The sequence below is a fragment of the Aotus nancymaae genome, unplaced genomic scaffold (assembly GCF_030222135.1).
Source record: "Aotus nancymaae isolate 86718 unplaced genomic scaffold, 86718_ANA_hifiasm-v0.15.2.pri h1tg000057l, whole genome shotgun sequence".
In the NCBI taxonomy this organism is placed as follows: domain Eukaryota; kingdom Metazoa; phylum Chordata; class Mammalia; order Primates; family Aotidae; genus Aotus; species Aotus nancymaae.
The window spans coordinates 56,880,327-56,901,784 of NW_026988471.1; the positions used below are offsets into that span (position 1 = coordinate 56,880,327).

Genomic DNA, 21,458 nt, shown 5'->3' on the forward strand with positions numbered 1-21,458 from the left:
CATATTATTTAATAACCTTTTTCTAAGCATTTGTTTGGTCTAGTCTAAAATATAAGCTTACTATGAGTCTTCCCGCTCCCCCCGCCCCCCACCCCAAGACGGAGTTTCACTCTTGTTGCCCAAGCTGGAGTGCAATGGCACAGTCTTAGCTCACAGCAACCTCTGCCTCTTGGGTTCAAGTGCTTCTCCTGCCTCAGCCTCCCGAGTAGCTGGGATTACAGTCGTCCACCACCACGCCTGGCTATTTTTGTGTATTTTTAGTAGAGACAAGGTTTTGCCACACTGGCCAGGATGGTCTCGAACTCCTGACCTCAGATGATCCATCCACCTCGGCCTCCCAAAGTGCTGGGGATTACAGGCGTGAGCCACCGCGCCTGGCCATTATGAATCTTTATATATTAGAAAAGCGCTTAATAAAGTCCTCACCTTATTGTCGTATCTTATAAACAACCTTATAATCTAATAACTAGGATTATTTCCATTTCAAAGAGACATAACCTGAAGTTTGTAATTACGTTGTTAAAATTATCCAACGATTAATGGCAGAAAAAGGTCCTGAACCAATATGCCTTTGACAATTTAAAGGCGGGGAGTTACAGGCTCCCGTAACTGGAATCTTCGCTAGTACCATTAGTTGCTCGGCGAGAGCTCGGTGAGGATTGGCCATTCGGAGGCTCATGGTACTCAGGTCATGATATGGGAGACCTAACACTCCTACACAAATCCATGTTCTGCTTATTTCGTCCTAAACTGGTGTGGCGGCGGCTCTTCGTCCAGACGCTGGCGGGCCAGGGTGGAGGTAATAACACAGCTCCCATTCCCCATGTAGCCGCGCCCTCTCCTTCCCTTGGGCGTCTCCAGGGCGTGGACAGGCCGCTGGAAGGAACCGGCTGCGGCCTGTGCGAGGCTCCGCGGGCCGCTGCACCACGAGGCCGACACAGCTGGAGAGAAGTTAACAAGGCCCTTCCGCGGGCCTGCTGGAGTGCTGGGCACGCCTCCCTGTGGGATTGCAGGCCCGGGGGCCCCGCCCGGTGCTGAGCGGCAGGCAGGAGGCGGCGCGCGCTACCCGGCGGCGGGGGACACTGAGGCCCGGTCAGTTTCTCGGTCAGGGGTCCTGGGTGGGAGGCTGCACCCCCGCACTTCCGCGCCCAGCTCTCCGCTTGTAGTGCCCTAGCCGCGGCCCCGCCCGGGGAAGGGCTGCGGTCGGAGTGGGAGTGAGGCGCCGGGGCTCCGGGCCGCGTCCCAGTCCCCGGCCCTCAGTCCCGGCTCAGGCATGGTCGCTGCTTCCGCTCTTCGTTCTTGGCTTTTTCCCCGCTTGGAGTGAGAACCGGGAGTCTCCTTCAACTCCCGTTTGCCAAAAGCGGGGTCCGAGGTGTTAGCGGAAAAGAGGGTGGAGTTTGTCTTTTTGCCGGTGCAGAGAGAACTTGGGGCGGGAAGTTAGTTTGCTGCGCGGTAGCGGGGACCCGGGGATGGCCAGGGGTCCCTGGTGTGCCAAGGACGGACAGACCGGGCACCTGAGCGGCGCTGCTCTCATTGATTGACGGAGGGTCAGGGGCCGCGGCGGGGTTGGAGGTCAGCCCTGGCTTCTGTTAACCTCCGGGTACCAGTTTGCCCGGAAGCTCGTGTTGAGGACTTCATTTTAGCCCCGGAAGGCACCCAGAAGCTCAAGGGACACCGTGACAGGGACTGGCCCTGAGAGGAGGCTGTCGCTTCCCCGAGCAGATGAACTCGGGACCCGCCCCCAGGATGTGAATAGGGTCTCCTTTCTCGCCTCAAGTCCTGATGCCACTGTCTTGCCTTAAAGTGTGTTTATCCTCTTGATAATTATTTAGAATTTATGCCTTAATCAGTAGTTGACACTTCGAAGACTTTTAAGTTTTAAATCAGCAAATCTGTACTAGGCACCAGCATCTATAATGTACTGGTCAAGGGAAACCTCCACAAAAAACTTTTCCTATTTTATAATACAATCAATGCTCTAGGCACGGTTCACCATCCAAATTCCTAGCTTCCCTTGTGTGCGTATCAGGAGGAGGACAGGTGAATATTGTTAAAGATACAAGCAGCGACTCTACCCGGGGCGACGCTGCTAAGTAAAAAAGCAGGGCATTGGATTAAGTGAAGGAGGAAAAACCTGTTAAAGGAAAAACAGACACTTTTTCTTACGGAAGATAAGATTACATAAAGAAAACTTTACACTTACGTATATATGTTTACAGTTAATTTTCATATCAAAAGCCCTTAATATGTTTTAAAAATTCTTCAGAAATACTTAGAGGATCATGGTTACCTTTTCAGGCATATATGTTGGCGCATATATATATATATATATATATTTCCCCTAAGAAATTTTCTCTTTTAACTCAAAATCTCCCATTGAGAAATTTGATAACCTGTGTACAATTAGTTAATTAAAGTTGCATGGCTATACTATGGAGATTATGCTTTTGTTGGTGGTGGCACAGCAGTAATCTGCAAGGCAGTAATCTCTGGGTACCTTCCTAGCGCTAAGATGAAGTCCTCAACGGGAGTTTTATGGCAAACCTCTCATCACATTTCACTGTGATGAACTGAGAAGGAGAGAGTAAGAAGACGAAATGCTGAGAATATTTTGGCAGCCCGGGAACTACCCAATGGCCTAGTATTCTGCTAAATTATATATCCATAGAAATCCCTGGCTCATTTAACAGACGTTTACTGAGTACCTCCTCGGTGTCATATGCTTTGCTTGGTGGTGGTGATGTCCATTGCCATTGTCTGTCTTCCCAGTCCGATTCTGTGTTCTTTTCTAGTGACTGAAGACCCTCTCATTTTTAACACTTCACATTCTCAATGAAAGCAATAATTCCATGTATATGAAATGTATTTTCTTTTTTCATTGGAAATTAATTTCTTGTTTCTTAAGGTTTATCCTGCACTGTTAATACGTGCTATAGACCCCCGAAGTGAATTTTGGAAATGTATTAAATGACATTTGATTGATTTGTTTCTGTTTCTTTTCTTTTTTTTTTTTAAATATCAGTACCTCTTAGATCTCAGTATTGTAATGTATGTGAATTTCTAATTTGAATATAATGTGTGGACTTTTCCAAACTGAATTCACTTAAGAATCCTAGTTTCTGGGAACCTGGGAAAGTTCCCCATTGAAGACATTTTGGGAAATATATTTTAACTCCAAAGAGTTTTGTTTGTTTTTATTTTTACTCATTTATCTCACCCCTTCTGCCAACAGAAGTGATGCCACCAAGAAGAAATGAGAAATACAAACTTCCTATTCCACTTCCAGAAGGCAAGGTTCTGGACGATATGGAAGGCAATCAGTGGGTACTGGGCCAGAAGATTGGCTCTGGAGGATTTGGATTGATATATTTAGGTAAAGTAGAACCTTAAATTACCAATTATTCTTATATCTGTGACTGTAATTACTTAGTGATATTTTAAAAATGGAAATGTGAAATTCATATGTGTACTTTATTAAAATTTATGATTTTACTTAAATAATAATATAGTACAGTGTCTAGGTTCAAGGCATGACTGTCCCACTCCTTGTCCATGTTTTTCTAAATAACTCTTACAAGTCTTTTAAGAGCATAATTATACAATCTGCCAGACAAAATGCTAATGTTCTTTGTTTCTGAGAGCTTGTGAGAAACCACAACTGTACACATAAAAACACTTTCTGTTTGTGAATCTTAATCATTAATATTTAGGCAACACAAGGGTCTAGTCATTTTTTCACTGGGCTCTGCTGGAGAATTCATAGATAAAACTTGAGGCATCTATTCTGTGGAATGAATTAACTTTTTTCTTGTGCATCTAGAGTGGTCCTAGGGATGTGCCATTCTTGGGATAATTGAGAAAATAAACACTCAATTATTTTCTGTGTTCTGTGGTATAGGTAAGGAACCATGGGTCAGGTAGGCTTTTACATTGCATTTAAGCATTTAAAAATTACACTGAACTTTAATGGATCATTGAAGGCTATCTTAAATCTGTTTGGAATGAGGAAGTGATATCCATTAAAAGATTGATGAATAAAATAAGGAAAATATTAGCGATTTTTAAAAATATACTCTCAAGGATAAATTCTCCTAAATGTACTGAGATCACATCTATTTCTATAGGAGTTTAAGGAGTTAATAAAATACTTCCTTGGAGGGAATCTTGGTTCTCATCAAATGTTTCCAGACAAACATACTTAATGGATCCTGAAAGATAAAGATCCTCTTCTGATAAAATTAAGATTGTAGTTTTGAATGAATGAATGAAATTTGGTCAATAAGTAGCTGCTTATTAGTTACTTCACTGTCTAATCTACTTGGAAAGACAAGATCAGCACAAAAAATTGCATGGGCCAAGTGAAGGACCGTTACCTCATTTAGAGGGTTTGAACTTGTTTGAAAAAAATGCTATGGTTATTAAGTGCTAGATTGAGTGACATAGGCAACACTGTTCAATAGAAATGTAATACAAGTTGCATATGTACTTTAAAATTTTCTAGGAGCCACATTAAAACTCATTAAAAGAAACAGGTGAAATTATTTTAATAATATAATTTAGTCCAGTATATCAAAAATATTTCAATATGTTTTCAACATAAACGAATGAAATATTTTACTTATTTTTATGAAAGTCTTCAAAATCCACGGTATATCTAGTCTCAAGAGCCCAGTTACCATATGTGGCTCGTGTGCTCAGTAACCACATGTGGCTACTGTATAAAATAGTGTGAATAAAGACTATGTGAGAATAAGTATTGTGAGAATAAGTGTTTTTTGAAACTTGAACTTAGTGAATTCTCTTTTACAGGAAAGAGTTAAGATCTCTAGTATATTGTCTTGAATCCAGGTCAGAGATATGATGTTGAATAAATTATTTCTGATGTGGCTGAGCTATAGCCTTGGATTCCAGGGCTTACCACTTTTTGTTGTCTAATGTTTGTGTTATTTGAGGAATTTCAAAGAACTAGAGAAAAGCATTGATTGTGATGATCTTATCTCTTTTTGAAATGTAAATATATGTTTTTAAATTCAAGTCAATGTTTAAGATTAGTCTATGTCTGTATACATGTATGTATCTATGTGTACACATAGTCACTACTTGTTACTGTTATAATGTAATATATTTGCATAGACATGTGACTTGTTCCTATTCAAACGCAGAAAAAACTGCTTTCAGACTAAGTACAGTGTCACATATTTTTACTTTCTTTTTTTTTTTTGAGATGGAGTCTTGCTCTATTGCCCAGGCCAGAGCGCAGTGGCTCAATCTCGGCTCACTGCAACCTCCGCTTCCCAGGTTCAAGCAATTCTCATGCCTTAGCCTCCAGGGTAGCTGGAACTACAGGTGCCTGCCACCACGCCTGGCTAATTTTTGTATTTTTAGTAGAAATGAGGTTTTGCCATATTGGCCGGGCTTGTCTCAAACTCTTGACCTCAGGTGATCTGCTCGCCTCAGCCTCCCAAAGTGCTGGGGATTACAGACGTGAGCCACCGTGTGCAGCCTACTTTTTTTTTTAATTACCAAAATGATACTCTTTGTCTTGCAATATACTTTGGGGTTCAGTATGTAATGGAACATTCTCTGTTATCTGAACTTTAGAACCTAGACCCTAGGAAGATTAGCAAGTGCACAGCACTGGGGAAAGACTTTAAAGAAATATTTAGCTATTTTCAGAAAAAGACTCTGATACTTCAGAATTTATAATAAAGATGTATGTTCCAAATGTTGTAACTGTTCCATTAAAAGTGATGCAATGAATCAGAATCCGTTTAACTTCACTAAACTTAGTTTTTACTATTTTCAAAGCTATATAAACAAATCAGTATGAAATTACATCATGTTTTTACATTTTACCATGGTTCTCATCACTTCCCCTATATAAATGAAGAGAAGAAGCAGTACAATTCAAATTTTCCTGAATACCTTTGTGTTCAGCAACATTGATTTCAGGTATTCTTTCCAGATATCCTGTTCGAGCAGACACTTGATCAGCATTTGCTGCCTAAGGCTGAGAAAAACCTAGCCGCTCTGTCTAGCTCATTGTGCATGTAAACTGTCCTCTAGCTTTGAGATCAATAGCCAGGGCCTTTCGGTAATCAGCAGCTTACAGTTAAGGGGAAGGGGCAGAGAAGTTTGCTATTTACTCTTGACTTGGAGAAATAATGTGCCTGTAGCATTAATAAAATATAAGAGTGAAAAGAAAAGTCTGAATACAAGAACAAAGTCAAGGTTCTTTCTTTGTATATGAAAAGAGAAGGGGAGGAAAGAGGAAGAAGTGAAACTGGTTTAGGGGATGGGAAAAATTGCAGTCATTTTAGTATTAAATAAGTGAAAAAGTTTTTTAAACTTCAGGAAGGAGAGACAAGTGAGGGTTAGAATTTAACTTTAATGCTAGGTATAACATAGGACCAAGTAAATTAAGGGAGAGTTGCATAAATAATAGCAGGAGTTTTGGCATTAGGCATATCTGACCTGAATCCTGACCTGATTAAGTCACTTATTCACCTAGTTACTTAATCCTTTGGGTTGTTTCTATTCTGCATTATTGTGATAATAGTAATTATAAGGAAAATTAAATGAGATTTTTTTTAAGGAACTTGGTAAGCATTTAATAGATGTAATTTATTTACCTAGACTTTCCCATTCTTAATATTGGTGCCATAGTGGAACCAGGCACAGTGATTCATGCCTATAATCCTAGCACTTTGGGAGGCCCAGGCAGGTGATTTCCCGAGCTCAAGAGTTCGAGACCAGCCTGGGCAACATGGTGAAACCCCATCTCTACTAAAATACAAAAAAATTAGCTGGTTGTGGTAGTGTATGCCTGTAGTCCTAGCTACTTGGGAGGCTGAGGCATGAGAATTGCTAGAACCTGGGATGCAGAGGTTTAGTGAGCCAAGATCGTGCCACTGCACTCCATCCTGTGTGACAGAGTGAGACTCTGTCTCAAAAAAAAAAATGCTGCCCTACTGGATTAAGATGGTGACAAAATCCACTCCATTGGAAGGATGGATTTTCTATTTATTTTACTGTGGATTTTGGTGGATTTAACTACTAATGTGGTAAAACTGAGAACATAGAGAAAATGTCAGCAGAAGACTTTATGACATTTTACTTACTGATAAAAGCTCCCCCTAAAATTTGCTGTAGTAGCAAAAAGTTCTCATATAAGCTGTATTTTACCTGCCTCAGATATGAAAGCTATTGGTTTTAGAAATTATTCAGAACTGAGAAGAACAGAATTATGGAATAAACTTTACGCACATTCTTTTGAAGGATGATTGTATAAGTAAAAATAGATATGATTTATCTGTAGAAGTTTTAGGTTTTGAAGTTGGGCACGGTGATGACCATTTAGCATCTTTGGAGTGTCAAGCACAGAATAGATGTTCCACAGTTTCTTGCCTGAGAAATTGAGACTGAGACTGAGATTGGAGTACTTAACTCATACAAGCTGGTTTGCTTTGTTCTCTTTCATAATTACAGACATCACTCTTAACTTTAGTCTACCCCTAGAGATTAGTATTTTTAGTCACCAGGAAAGTTGAGACAAGGTAACTATCTTGACATCTAGAAGAATGTGCATATGCTTTATTGATAGGACATCAGTAGCAATATCTTTTATGAAGAATAACACATTATTATAACTAAAATTAACTGTGGTAAAGCCTGAAAATCAGATCATTTATCCATGGACAGATGTTTAAATTTTATCTAAGTGACTGCCAGACATTTTTGGATCATGCTGTCAGATAAGCCTAATTTCATACTTTAGAAACATAGAAGGAATCTATTGTTGGGGGATAGGTTTTTAGAAATTATCAAAGTTTAACTCCTTTATTTTACTGATAAGGAAACACTTATATTTAAAACAAGTATAAACCACATACACAGTTTTTTTTTTTTACTTCTTCATAAAATAAACCATATTTTACTTTCTCTATAAATAGTGAGCTGTAATAGATTGATTTTAAGGTATGCAGGATAAAGTTCAGAAGAGCCCAGCGATAATGCTAGCAACTAGGTAATGTATTGGAACACATATTGTTTCATTACATATTACATTCTTACATGTTATTTTGGTAGTGTTTTATAGAGAGAGCTTTGAGATAAATAGTCTTATTTGACACAATGCAATATTATGTTGCCACTGCAATTGTTATTAGGCAGTTTTGGAAATGATACTGAGGGAGTAAAGAGAAGAATGTAATAAATGTGAAAATGAGGATAGTTTATACTAGAAACTATAGTATTTATGATAAATTAGTTCCCAGAAGGTGTAGATAATAGGTAATATAAACTCAAAACTAGGAGGAAATCACTTGGAATTTTATAAATTTAGTACACTTGTTGGACTTGCAGACAATAAATAAAAGTCCCTACAAGATGTACTTTAATTTTGTATGTATATTTAAATTTTGAAGAGCAGTATATAATTACCTATCAGTTAAGAAATCTAGGTGTTTAAGAAAGTTTGGGTTCCTTCCATAAAAAGGGAGACTTACAAGACTTGGCCTTTGCTTGGCTTTTTCATTTTTTTAAATCAATTTTTAAGCATATTTTATATTATAGTTCTTCTTCATTTTCAGCATTTTACTGTCAAATTCTTTTGCCTTAAGGAAAAATTTATAAACTACTCTGTTCTTCAGTGCATTTATATGTCTCTTCCACTGCACTTGTTACTGTCTTGTAACTGTTTACAGTGGTCAAGGTTTTTTTTTAATTTGAGACCTATTGCTTTGGGGAAATTTCTTCTTCCTGAAATGAGCTCACCTCTATTGCTACACAATAAAAGAATTCTCAGCTTTTGAGAGCTTCTGGCTTCCTTATGAAATATGGATAGACTTCTGCTTCTGAAGTGTTTCAGTTTTTTTTCTTTAGATAAGGAAGAAGAGGAATAAATAGTATGAGGTGTGTTTCTTCCTTTAAGACAGGAATATCTATATAAGATAAATGAGAAGAAAATTAAGAAACTTTAAAGCTCTAAATGAGAGAGCTCATTAGAAATTAGCAACTTGGATGATGAAAATTTGTTCATCATCTACACTTAAAGACACTTATGGATTTTATACTGCTTAGATACTTGATTTTGTAATCAGTATTTCTTTAGAATATTTGTCCCTGATAGCTCCATTACATGGGCTGAGTTATTCCTGAACACCCTATTGTATTCTCCTGAAAAAATATTTTAGGAGAAAAGATAGGAAACTCAGCAATCATTTCAAGATAATTGTTGAGGACTTCCCTTCTTTCTTTTAAAAGCATGGCCTTTTGTTAGCCAGGTGGATTTATCTTTTCTTTAACATCTTCAATCAAGTAATACTTGAGGGAAATATTCTGTAGAAAGCCATCCATTGAAGGCCAGAAACATCTACAGATGCAATGTGATCCCAAGCAATGAAGCATGTGGCCCTTCATTGGCATTATATGATAACAGGAGGATCTTCTGGCAGAAGAACTGACTTTTGCTGCGTTCTGCATGCTGCCCCTCCAAACTCATCTTTGATTGGCACCTATGCCCTATTGAAACTGGCATCACACCTTCTGAATGGGCACAGTGCCAGGCTAGCAGATGGGTATGGGCAAAAGCATGCCAGAAACCCAGTATGTGAATCAAGTTTAAGTATCAGGGGCCCAAATTCCCATCCAGGGATATAAAAACTACAGTCTGTTGAGAGCTTTTTGTGCTTAAGGTTAAAGGACATGCCATTTCTACTCCAGCGTAGAAGTTGATTAATTTTGAAAATCAAACAGGAGCTCCTGTGGTTGTGTCAGGCAAAATCCTATCTTTGGTGAATGTGAATTACTACTTCATGTAGGGAAGAGAAAGTATTGTAATGAAGTTTCCAATGAGAGTTACTCTCCTGCAAGTGCCTCCAGCACTTAAGCAGCATGCATTCAGTGGAGATGAATATTTCTATTCTCCAGCAGAGCCAGGTGCAATCAAAGCCAGATCTTCAACCTGCTGCAGTAAAGAACCCTAAATTTAGAAAGGGCAGGCAAAGTTTAGAAGAACTCCTTGGTGGAAGGCAGCTCTTTTCACTATGAGCTGATGAAGCTTCACAAAATTGTATGAAGGACATGAAGGGAAAACTGCAAATAAAAGACCTTCAGAAAATTTCATCCTGAAACAGAAAGATTTTTAACAAACCAAAGGAAAAAGTTTAGTTCTTTCTCCTCAATGCAGAAAATCTTCTGAGTTTTCTATCAATAAAAACTTAGTTAACCAAAATGTTAGAACCAACTTAATGCATAAGTAACAAAACTTTCTATTTTTACATTTATTTCATTGCATGTCTATCATGTATATAAACTTTGCTTCTTGAATAATGGATTTTGCATAAAATTGAGATCTAAACATCATATTTCCTTCTGATTGTCTCACACCCACTATAGAACTCCCCTCCCCCACCCTCTGAAAGAGGACACTCTTCCTTCTGATCACTTTAATCGTATTTTCTAAATGCTCTAAAATTTACAGGAATGCCTGTAAGACCAGCTGTGGCCAAGAGAAGCTTTTCCTAATCGCCTTATAGCCGTTGCTTTTGCTTTTTCACTGTGTAAACTTTATCTATGGAACAGATTCCATGAGACCGTTGTGAATACTTCAACGTATTCAAAACATATAACTGCCACAAATTAAACTACTAAAACTAAAGCTGGTGCATTGTAACTGCCAAGTAAAACTGGCACGTCCCTCTGTCAGACTGCAGGAGAGTGTGCCATACAGTCCTCGGAAAACACAATTCATCCAGAAGCACTCTTGTCACTTGCTCTGATATTAAACCAGAGAAAGTGACATTAATTAAAGAAGTGACATGAGCCAACAAAGGCAATGAATTCTCAGCTTTGGCTTATGTGCAGACCTTAATCCAACCTGTTCTGCTTAGGTATTGTGGCTATTTCTGAAGAGTAAGTAACTAGTGTGGCTACTTTCATCCCACCTCCTCTTATCTCCCATTCTGGAACACATTTTTAAGGAACTAACATTTTATATCCAGGGTTGGACTGGTTAATTGGTACGCTGATAGTCAGCAGGGCTTCTCAGAATAGTAGTGTGGTGGCATGTGATGCTTTTATTGTACTTGGTAACAGTGTGAGATGTACAACTAGAGGTAGAGGAGAGTTGGTTTAACAAAAAGGCAAGCAACAGCTAAACAGAGTACCTAGACTTGGTAGACTGGAAGTGAGGAGGGTCTGCTGCTCAGGCTGGTTGTGGAAACAATGGCGGTTGGTAGGCTTTATTAAAACTCCGACATGCTAAAGAGGCACGCTGGGGAGTGCTCATAACTTCTCTCTCTTTCTTTATTCCCATGGTATGCTTTCATACAGTGCTCACCTCATTATTTCAAACGGTCACTATTTCATATACTGTCTTTCTAACCTGTTTTCCCCCATCTTCTGTGTACACAGGCACTACATTATAAACTCCTTACAGGCAGTCACTCACAGTGCTTAATATGGCCTTGCATGTGATAGTTCTTTAAAAATGATTTGTTAAATTAACTCTAGAACTGTTCTATTATGGAAAATCATTTTCCCAATATATAGGTGGTCTGAGACAAAATTCCAGGCTCTGTCCTATATGTGATCTGTGTGTAAGGCGCTGTACTTTCAGACTTAGATGAAATCTTTTGTATCTTTTGGGGAGTTTGAAGGGAGAAAAGTATGTGTTTGTATTCTTTGCAAGTATGTTTTTAAAATACAAGAAGCTGGGTACTTAATCCATAGATTGTAGAATTTATTGTGAAGAGTCTACTCTGTTAATGCATAGTATGGTGAGGGGGCTAAAAAATGGACATTGTGTTAAGACAAATTAGTTTTCTCTTTTTAATGAACCAGTTCTTTTGAGTAGTATTTAATTGAAGTAGACCTAATAGCAAGTATAAACTTTTGTGGTGAAAAGCATGGTGTTTACTATTAATGGATTGACTTACAGGCATGTGACATGCATAAGAAATCAACTTTTCAAAGAATGTAAACACAACATTAAAAGACAATAAATTATTGGGATTTATTTTAATCCAAGTCTGTGAAAGGTTTGATTAAGGGTTTTATACATAGTCAGAAGCTTTTGTTATGGTTTCTGGGCAGGAGTATTTTGAGATCGGGAATTTTCTATCCACATAATTAGTCATGAGGTTTAATGTACATTTTTTTATATCAGGCAGACAATGTCTTCAAAGAGACAGCAGTGCTGCAAAGGAGCAAGAAAAGAAGGCCAAAGTTGACACACAGAGAGGCAAAACAGTGTAGGAAAAATCAACACGTTTTGCAAAATCAATCATTGAAAATGTGTCAGCATTCAGGAGACTGTCTTTAATTTGCAATCCAAGTGAAATAGAGTATTTAAATATGAGAGGCAGTATTATTGAGCCCAGCATGCCTGCTACCACTTGTTTGACTAGCTCAGAATAGAACACTGAGAGGCAAGGGCTCAAAGTTAAATGAACATTTATACATTTTAAAATCAAATGAAAGATTCAGAGTATATTCATGAATTAATTTTTTTCAAAACCCTAAATTTAATCAGCTGGAATTACTTTAAAAGTGTCATTCTATTTAACTTTTGGGAATGATGAATTCGCCTTTTAATAGGGATGCTGTATTTTATCATGAAGATGAAACAAACTGTCTTTTGTTAATTATTCCCCAGAGACAGTGGCCATTTTTCTCTCTCCAATGCTTAGTGTGGAGTAAAGGCAGCTTCTCGCAAATTTATTTTAAGCCAGAGCAATCAGAAGCTTCAACATGTATGAGAGGCACATAGAGAACATAGCTTCCATTTCAGGTATTCTGAGTGCCACCTAATGAACTTCTTAGAGGTAATGTTACCAAAGCCTCACTGATGAGGCCATGAACGTAGAACACAGAAAAGTATAAAAGAATGAAAGAAGAGTCTGGTAGAGTAGCAGATGCATTAAACGTGTCTATAGTATCTGATAAATGCTGGGACTAGTTTTTGAATTCTTTTTTTAGGAAATTATCATCTTTATTATCAACTACTAAAATCTTTCACTTAGTGTGTGCCAAGCTCTGTGTTTAGTTCATCGCATGAGTTATTACATTGAATCCTTTCTGCAGCTTACTAAGGAAGACATTGGGGCCTAAAGAGGATATGTAAATTGCCTCCTGGCTACAATTTTAAAAATTGTCTCTTCTGCATTTGAACTCGGGTTTCTGCCCTACTGATGTCCCTTGTCAAAGAACACTTTGAATTTATTGCTAGCCAGATAAAATAGTAGCAAATGGCATGCTTATGACAAGCTCATTTCTAAAGTAACAGCAAAATATGTAATTGATAGTATTGGCAGCTAATTTAAGAAATCTGTTAGTGATGATGCTAATAATGGTGTCATTTTCATTCAGATTGACAACTGAAGGCATAGAGCATCAGTGATATGTTTTTGATATTATTAAGATCTCAAAATCTGTGAAAGAACATCTGATATTTATAGTAAACCTAATGTTAGGCACTGGAAAAATTACATTAAAAATGTACCATACCTCAAACAATATTTTTATGTAAAAAAGTGCGAATAGTCATCCAATAGTTCATGCAATCTGATGAGAAAGATTTGTTGGATTTTCATGCCTTTGCAGAACTGAATACATTTGTCTAGTTTTGTATATTTTATACATTTGTTTTGAGTCAAAGAAGCAACAGGAAGATCTAAAGAGATCTGTTTAAATCCCTATGATATGATTTTAATAAGAACCATATAAAAATAGATACTTTTATAAATATCGAATGATTCTTGACCATATTTTTTTCTATTGGTTAATAATTTAAAGATACACTGCTTAGAAAACTAGGTCTTTTGAAGAGTAAAACACAAAATCCTTAAGATAAATAGAATTGTGTTGAAGAACATATATCCCTTTACAGAATTTGTTTCAGATATCAATATATTTTATTTATAATAAAAGTCTAGATTTTGGAAAATTATTTTTAAATTACTAAATAAAATTATTCGGTTATTTCAAGATATACAATAGTCATGATTCATTACATACAGGTGATTTAATGAAGAAGTTAGGACATTTCATGTAGCGGTAAACCTTTGGGTGTTTATAATAGAGAAGAGATATTTATTAGCTATTGCCATGCAAGGTTTTATACTAAAATACTTTTTTATTTGGTGTGTGTATATACTTAGCAAGGAAAAGAATGAACAAAATATCAGTTATTACATTAAATACATGTTCTTGAGCACTTAAAGGGATATGGGGTTATTAATTTCAAATTCTGGAGAATGTAAAGAAAAGCTATTCATTATGCTTGATCTTGTTTCTATTAAAAAATCATGTGTTACAGTTCTATCTTACATCTCCAGTGTCAAATGTGAGTATTATAATTGAGAATGGAGTATTAGTTATGTAAACCTTTTGTCTTACACAGTATTAGGAGGGTAGTAGAAGAAAAAGTAGTAAAACTGACCAAAAAAAAAAAAATTTCTCACACTAGACACTTCAAGAAAAGTGAGAAGAAAACAAAACAAACTTGTATAGCTAGTAGGTAAATGTTGCTGTGTGATGAAAAAGGGAAGAAACATATTGTGTAGTCTTCCAGAGTCATCAGAATACCTAGTCTAGCAGAAAGCTTTTGAGCAAGATAAATCTTCTGAAATTTAACTAGTTTAATATAAATTGAATGCAATAAAAATTGCTGTAAAAAATAAGAAGGGTTTATTGGGGGGGAGCACTTTTAAGTTCCTTCTGACTGTGAAAACCTGTGAACTCCTGAAAGACGGAGTTAAATTTATAAATGATCTGTTGTCATTGAGACATGGGTAGAGGCCATAAGGAAAGAACTGATGCAGCTGGTAAAGCAGCACATCTCAGCCACAGAAAAATGAACCATCAAGAAGAAAAAATAATGGTTCTATTATCTCTTTATGTAATGTATGTTTGGATATTAAGAATATCAGGAAAATGTAAAGACATGCAAAATAAAGACTATAATGAAAAATATAAGAAAGATTTTCCTTATTTGCAGCCTAATTTCAGCATAAATATTAGAAAGTGTTTCAAAAAAAGCAGAAGCAGGACTAAGGATTCTTACATAATAAGTTTTTAAACCTAAATTACAGAATTTATAGTATTATTTGGGGAAGGGCGGTCAAGAACTACTTCAGCCGTCAGTTCGTACACTTGGAAAACAGGATTCATGATGGCTAAGAAAAATAATGGCTCTCATTCTATTGTATGGTCAAATTGAATGTCTCTTAGGAGAGAGAAGGAAACATTTGAGGTCTTAGTTAACCTGAAATCATTTTTTAATAGATTATCACTAAGATAAAATAGGCTTGAAAGTAGTGTGTGATTGAAAGTGATGAGATAAATGAGTTAAAATATTAAGAAAAGATTTGATGATAGAAAGCAAAAGTAATTTAGTAAAACTTGGGAGACTTTTTTTTTAAGAACTATAAGTTATGAATGTAGACTTTTGTAACAAAGTTCAAATTTCTAAATTAGATTGAACTGTCGTTCAAAGCTATAGGTTAACAGTTAAGTTACATATCAGCCCTTTAGGGAAGCTCAAAATGTACTTAGTTAATAATAAAAACAGGTTAGAATTTATCAGCGTTAGTAATTTTTGAGAAATAGATAAATGGGTTGAAAGATATAATTCGTTGTAAAATAAAATAACTATGTAATATATACCACGACGAGTAAGTACTGGCAAAAGAGAGCAAAGAAAAAAAAATTATATAAATTAGTGTATTATAATAAAATTGTCAGTTACTACAATAGAAAAAAAGTCTTTAAGTCTCAATTAAAGATCATTGACAGAACTCCATAATCAGTTGCCAGAAGAGAAATACTTAAAATGATGAACTATAAAGACACTAAAATGTTAAGATTTTGTTATACACATGTAAGTAAACAGTAAAACAGTAGCAGGATCTGTTATTTTATATTCCACAGTAAAAATCATTAAGAGAGCTAAACAAGGATATTATATAAGATAAAAGGTTAATAGAACAAAGTGAAAATGTAATGATAGAATTTCATATAGTGAGAATGCTGTTGTTTATTTTTGTCCTTGAAGAGAAAGTTGCAGACATCCAATAAGAAATTATAAATATGACTGGAGATATTATAAATACATTCAGAAAATGAAAATCAGTTACCACTAAGTCTTCACGCTGGTCTCTGTGGAACCCAGGTTTGGGTGAAATGGATAAAGGTTTTAGTCTCCCCTCCGATGTTTCAACCTGAACATTTCTACTTTATCTCTTCCATATTCAGGCTTACTGTGTCTTATTGCACGTCACTCTATTATGGTTTGCAGATAACTGAGTTTTTTACACACTGAAAGCTGTGGCAACCCTGCATCAAGCAAATCTGTCAGTGCTATTTCTCCAGCAGCATGTGCTTCCTGCATGTCTCTGTGTTACATTTTGGTCATTTTGACAATATTTCAAACTTTTTGTTATTATATCTGTTATGGTGATCTGTGATCAGTGATCTTTCATGTGACTATCGTAATTGTTTTAAGGAACCATGAACTGCACCTATACAAGACAGTAAATTTAATTGGTAAATGTAGTACATGGCCTGACTGCTCCACTAACCAGCCATGTTCCCATCATTCTCCCTTTCCTCAGACCTCTCTATTCTCTGAGATACAACAATTTTGAAATTAGGCCAACTAATAACTGTAAAATGGCCTTTAAGAAGTCAAATGAAAGAGTCATGCGTCTCTCACTTTAAATCAAAAGCTAAAAATGATCAAACTTAGTTAGGAAGGCATGCCGAAAGCTCAGATAGGTTAAAAACTAGGCCTCTTACACCAGTTAGCTGAATTGTGAATGCAAAGGAAAGTTACTGAAAGAAATTAAAAGTACTACTCCAGTGAACACATAAATCATAGGAAATTGAAGCATTGCTGATAAGGAGAAAGTTTGAGTGGTCTGAATAGAAGATCAAACCAGCCACAACATTCCCTTAAGTCAAAGCCTAATCCAGAGCAAGTTCCTAACTCTCAATTCTAGGAAAGCTGAGAGAAGCGAGGAAGCTGCAGAAGAAACGTTTGAAGCTAGCAAAGGTTGGTTCATGAGGTTTTAAGGAAAAAAGTCATCTCTAAAACATAAAAATGCAAGGTAAAGTGGCAAGTGCTGATGTGGAAGCTGCAGCAAGTTATCCAGAAGTTCTAGCTAAGATCAATGATGAAGGTGGTTACACTAACAAATTTTCAGTGTAAATGAAACAGCCTTCTATTGGAAGAAAATAGTGGCTAGGACATTCATTGCTAGAGATAAGTCAGTGCCTGGCTTCAAAGCTTCTAAGGACAGGCTGACTCTCTTCTTATGGGCTAATGGAGATGTTGACTTTAAGTTGAAGTCAATACATAAACTTACCATTCAGAAAATCCTAAGGCCCTTAAGAATTATGTTGTGTTTACTGTCTATTCTGTCTATACTCTGTACATGGCACAACAAAGCCTGGATGACAGCACATCTGTTATAGCATGGTTTGCTGTTTTTTTTTTTTTAATTTAGTTTATTTATTTTTAATTGTATATATTTAAGGCATATATCATAGTTTGGGTTTTTTGTTCTTGTTGTTGTTTTTAACATATGAGTGAGAACAACTGTCCCTCATCCATTTTGGGAGAAGGTGGAAGATGAAGAGAAATGAGTTAAAGGATACAAACATACAGTAAGCTGAAATAAATAAATTCAGTGTTTGAAAGCAGAGTAGGATGAGTATACTTAACAAAAATGTATTGTACTTGGATAATGGGCACCCTGAATACCCTGACTTGGTCACTATGTGTTTTATGCATGTAGCAAATTTTCTCATGTACCCCATAAATTTGCATGAATAATAAAGAGTTTACTGAGTATTTTAAGCCTGTTGTTGAAACCTGCTCAGAAAAAAAAAAAAAATACTTTCAAAATATTACTGCTTGTTGACAATGCACTTTAGTTACACAAGAGCTCTGATGGAGATGTACAAGGAGATTATAAAGTTGTTTTCATGCCTGCTAACACAGTGTCCATTCTGTAGCTCATAGATCAAAGGAGTAACTTTAACTTTCAAGTCTTACTGTACTGTTTAAGAAATAAGTTTCATAAAGCTTCAGCTGCCATAGATAATGATTCCTCAGATGGATCTGGGCAAAGTGAATTAAAAGTCTTCTGGAAAGGATTCATCAGTCCAGAGAGGCCGTTGACAACATTCATGATTCGTGGCAGGAGATAACAATAGCAATGTTAACAAGAGTTTGGAAGAAGTTGGTTCCAACCTTTGTGGGTGACTTTGCGGGGTTCAAGGCTTCAGTGAAGAAGAAACTGTAGATGTGACAGAAATTGCAAAAGAACTGGAATTAGAGGTGAAAACTGAAGATGTGATTGAACTGCTTAATCTCATGATAATATTTAACTGATGACAAGTTGCTTCTTATGGATGAACAAGGAGAGTAGTTTCCTGAGATGGCATCCAGTCTGGTAAAGATGCCATAAACGTTGAAATGACAACGAAGTTTTAAGAGTGTTAATCAATTTAGCTAATAAAGCAGTGGCATGGTTTGAGAGGATTGACTTCAATTTTGAAAGGTCTGTTGTAGATAAAATACTAAAAAAAAAATATGAGCTACAGAGAAATCTTTTGTGAAGGCGATAGTCAATTGATATGGCAAAATTCATTGCTATCTTAAGAAATTGCCAGTAACCCCAGTCTTCATCACCCTCTACCCTGATCAGTCAGCAGCTATCCACATCAAGACCCTCCACAAGCAAAAAGATTACAACTTGCTAAAAGCTCAGATGATTGTTAAAATTTTTTAGCAATAAAATATTTTTAAATTAAGGCACATACATTATTTTTTAAAAGATACACTGTTGTACCCTTGATAGGCTATAGTGTAAACATAACTTTTATATGTACAGGAAAACCAAAAAATTCACACTACTTGCTTTATTGCACTATTCATTTTATTGCGCTGATATGAAACTGAACCTGCAATATCTCCAAAATATCAGGATTCCAAGAAACATTCTATTACTAAAAGAGTTTTTAGTAATGATTTAGATAACTCTGCTGTAATAATAAGTAGTGAAATATGTAATTAATAGGAAATAGTTTTATTTTGGAGAGTTTTTAACTGTTACAGAGAATACACGTTTTTTTCAAGTATATAAGAATTTATTTTTTAAATATATGTGATTTAGAAAATATAAACATTTCTAACATGTCATAGTTTTGGAATCTAATACTGGAAGCAAATACCAGTATCACTTAGCTTGTTCTGTTTTTCTCTTTATTACCTACATTCTATCTCATTTCTACGTATTTAGCTTGTTCTCATTTGAAGTCCACCTTCCCCTTAAAGCCTACTGCTTTTCTTTTTGCATTTTCTACCACAGTTTTACATTGTGTATTATAACTCAGCATATTCTATCTTGTATTATGATTATATTCTAATATCTTTTTTTCTCATTTATAAAAAAAAATAGAAAAAAATCTTTGTACATTTCTGTGAATTTTAACACACCCCCATCAACATAATTAGGATACAGGACAGATTCATCACCCCTAAAATCTTCCTCATACTATCCCTTTGTGACCATAGCCTCCTTTTACCCCTGATCTCTGGCAGCCATTGATCTATTCTGCCTCACTATAGATAAGCCTTTTGGGGAACATATAGGATTACTATAAATGGAATCGTGATATGTGTCTTTTGCAATTTTTTTTTCACTTAGCATAATACCTTTGAGATTAACCCATGTTGTATGTGTCAGCAGTTATTTTTATTGTCAAGTAGTATTCTGTTGTATGGATGTATCACAATTTGTATGTTCTAGCATTGAAGGACATTTGGGTAATGCCTTCAACTTTTTCTTCAAAATTATTTTAGCTATTTTAATTCCTTTGCTTTTCCATATCTATAATTAATTTATATTTCCAGAACAACAAAAATTCCTGGGATTTTAATTGATATTGAGCTAAATCTGTGGATTAAGTTGAGGGAAATTGACATTTTTACTATATAGAGTCATCCAAACCATAAATACAGCATGTGTCCCCATTTCTTTAGGTCTTCCCTGATTTCTTGTATCACCTTTCTGTAGTTTTTAGCATACTAGTCCTATACTAGTATTCTTGGGCATATATTAACACGTAAGTTTTTCAGAGCTATTGAAAGTGTTCTTGGTTTTTAAAATATTAGTTTCCATTTGTACATTTGTAGTATATGGAAATATGATTGATTTTTGTGTGTCGACATTATGAATTTGGTAAACCCAGTTATTCTAGGATTGGGTTTTCTTTTGTGGCAGATTCTTTGGGTTTTTCTATGTAGACAGTCACGTCATCTGCAGATAGGGTCAACTTTCTTTCCAAATGTGCGCGTTTCATTTATATTCTTACTGCACTGGCTAGGACTTACAGTGGTTTATTGAATAGGAATAGCACGAGTGCTCATTTTTGACTTGTTCTCATTTTTAGGGAGAATATATTCAGCTTCTCATCATTTAGTGTGATGTTAACTGTAGGTTTTTCATACATCTTCTTTATCAAGTTAAGTATACTGATTTTTGATCATAAAAGGGTGTTGAATTTTATCAGTTGCCTTTTCTACATCAATTGATATGGTCAGATGGTTCTTCTTTAGATTATTAATATGGTAGATGACATTGATTTTTGAATATTGAAACATTCTTGCATTCTGTAAGTTAACTCGATCATGCTATATTATTATTTTTATATATTTCTGGATTTGATTTGCTTATATTTTGAGACTCTTTCCATCTTTGTTAAAGAGGACTATCAATGTATACTTTTATTTATTTATTTTTCTCTCTGCCATCTTTGTCTAATTTTATATCGGGGTAATGCTAGCCTCATAAAATGTGTTCTGAAGTATTTTGTTTTCTGAAGTGAATGTGTAGAATTAGTTTTCATTTTAAAAATGTTTTGTATAGTTATACAGTGAAGCTAACTGGGCTTAAAAATATTTTTCAGAAAGGCAATTTTTTTAAAAAAAATCATGGTTCACTTTCTTTAGTTATTTAGGACTAATCTGGTTGTCTTAGGTAACTTAGTAGTTCTTGGTTTTTAAGGAATTGCTCCATTTTGTCTTCAGTTGTGATGGTTAATATTGTCAACTTGATTGGATTGAAGGATGCAAAGTATTATTCCTGGATGTGTCTGTGAGGGTGTTGCCAAAGGAGATTAACATTTGAGTCAGTGGCTTAGGAGAGGCAGACCCACCCACAATCTGAGTGGGCAACGTCTAATTAGCTGCCAGTGAGGCTGGAATAAAGCACACAGAAGGTGGTGGAAAGAGCAGACTTACTGAGTGTTCCGGCCTTCATCTTTCTCTCCTGCTGGATGCTTCCTGCCCTTAAACATTGACTGACAGACTCCAGGTTCTTCAGCTTTTGGACTCTTGGACTTACAGCAGTGGTTTGCCAGGGGCTCTCGGGCCTTCAGCCACAGAC

At 36.1% G+C, this 21,458-nt stretch overlaps 1 protein-coding gene across 1 annotated transcript in view; it reads left to right on the forward strand.

The window, feature by feature from the left end:
* Positions 1-1,036: 1,036 nt before the first annotated feature.
* The window catches only part of VRK2 (VRK serine/threonine kinase 2), a 102,595-nt gene continuing 82,173 nt past the window's right edge, over positions 1,037-21,458 (forward strand). The window contains exons 1-2 of the mRNA XM_012477223.3: positions 1,037-1,092; positions 3,233-3,373. Coding sequence (XP_012332646.2) covers positions 3,238-3,373 — 136 coding nt within the window. The 5' untranslated portion in view covers positions 1,037-1,092; positions 3,233-3,237. The remainder of the gene's footprint in view (positions 1,093-3,232; positions 3,374-21,458) is intronic.